Genomic DNA, 2033 nt, shown 5'->3' on the forward strand with positions numbered 1-2033 from the left:
AAACATATGCCCCCTGCTGATTCTTTTCCTTTCCTGATATGAAATTCCAATTTTTTTAATGAACACCAATTTCCTGTACGGAGAGAAGGGGGAAACAAAGTTTTATACTCTTTCTGTTTTGGATAGCTGCAGTTATCCTAAATTAGCGGAAAGCCGTTGTGGACATCCCAAGCAGAACATATTTAGTTTCTTTCAGTTTGGGGGGCTAATCAACATTCAGGTACGAACACAAAAATCAGCTGGTGTAATTTTCCACATCACATATGCACATGACTGGTGTGGCAGAAAATGAAATTACCAAAACTGTAACAAATTCAATTAAGTCATTGATTTCTAATAAATTGGCTTAATCACCAGCTGTTGTCATGCTAAGATTGTTGTGTCATAAGTTTGTCATGCTTGTCGGTCGTGGCTGCTTTAGAAAGGCAATTTAATCTATTTAAAGGCTTTCAAACGGCATTTTAAATTTAAATAGCATCATTTCACTTCTAATGACCAGATTTACCAAGTGAGATTTCAATCTGATAATCTGACTGTACAAAAGATTTGATAATTTCATCAGATTTCAAAAACTTTATTACAATTTTAACTGGATTTAAATGTTACAGACATACATGGAATTGATCGGTGCAATAAATGTGATGATTTGTTGAAGTCAGTATCCTGCACCTGGGCGATCCATCACTGCTGTTGATGAAGACGCAAATACAGTCCGTGTTTTGTTTTTTCTTTCTTTTTTTGTAGCTCTTCAATTATTAGGGAACCTTCTCTTTCGGTCAAAATGACTGTAATCATCATTGATCTGAAGAGATTAAAATTAAATCTCAGTTAACCGTTTGATCTGCTGCTTGAATAATGAATGTAACATTTTTATATACGGTATGATACCAAACAACTCTGGGCAAATTAGCATTACATCTGCCAACATTAAAAAAGATAAAATTAAGCATTCACATATTCACGCATGCCAAAAGGGAAAAATAAAAACAGTCATTGAGCAGTTTGTATATTGTCATTGCTGCTTTGGAACACAATGGCACACAGTGGAGCAGTGTACATTAATATTGTACAATTGAAGAAGACATTGGTGATAAATTATGTATAATAAGCACTTACTACATTGTATGGTCTCAGTCTCTCTTGGGTCTGGGCACTCGCCTCTTCGGGAAGAGACACAACTCCTCCTGTACCCATCATCTAAGCACAATAAAAAAGAGATTTTAGTCAATGAAACCAAGGTTGGTATAAAATCAGAACTAAACAGAATATTTACAGTATTGGAAAAAAAAATTAAAATAATAAAGAAAGACAAGCTTAACTGACCAATTTTATAGAAGTATTTCTGTTAGGTTTGGCTTTAAATTTAAACTTTTTTTAAACTGAAACTATAGACTCGTCCACATAAAAAAAGAATCACTCACCCTGATGGTTGCCTCCAGCTCCCCCACACTTCTTTTTCCACCTGGTAACCATCCATAGGACCAGTGCTGAGACAGGGTGACCTGGAACACCAATGCCAACACCAACACCTGCACCATCACTCTGCTGCTTGCTTCCATTAGAACTGCAGAGGAAGCCACATTTGTAGTAAAAACAATAATGTCAGAGTCTCTTCTCTCACAGCTCCACTGCTCACAGACCAGAGGTTATCAAGCATTGCCCAACATTAGCAAGCATTTTAGACAGTAGTTAATCAGATGAGCAATTCTAACTTAATGGACATTGAACAAACTTCACTGAGGACAGACTCACCTCTGTATTTGCCTTGTTTGCATGTGGTGCATTAGCCAGAGGGTTTTTTTTATAGGTGTTGTAGAAGACTGCTGTCAGGATTATAATCCCCTCTCTGCAGGTGTGACACATTGACTGACTAATGGAACACAAAATACGACTAATGGAGCTGGCTAAGTGCTCAGATATGCTGGCATCACCATGAGGGTTCAAACTGCATGAAATATATATCAGAAACATGATTGTGTTTGTATCGAATGCATCTGTGTAGGGGAAGACAAAAAGACAACATTAAGATGAAA

General features: G+C 36.8%; 1 protein-coding gene across 1 annotated transcript; it reads right to left on the minus strand.

The window, feature by feature from the left end:
• Window positions 1-727: 727 nt before the first annotated feature.
• Window positions 728-1959, minus strand: gnrh3 (gonadotropin-releasing hormone 3). Its single transcript, XM_035992437.1, has 4 exons — window positions 1753-1959; window positions 1422-1564; window positions 1117-1197; window positions 728-802 (listed from the first exon to the last, which is right to left on the minus strand). The coding sequence occupies exons 2-4, from the start codon at window positions 1557-1559 to the stop codon at window positions 749-751; spliced, it is 273 nt and encodes a 90-aa protein (XP_035848330.1). The 5' UTR covers window positions 1560-1564; window positions 1753-1959; the 3' UTR covers window positions 728-748.
• Between the last annotated feature and the right edge of the window lie 74 nt (window positions 1960-2033).

The sequence above is a fragment of the Sander lucioperca genome, chromosome 15 (genome assembly GCF_008315115.2).
Source record: "Sander lucioperca isolate FBNREF2018 chromosome 15, SLUC_FBN_1.2, whole genome shotgun sequence".
Classification (NCBI taxonomy): Eukaryota; Metazoa; Chordata; class Actinopteri; order Perciformes; family Percidae; genus Sander; species Sander lucioperca.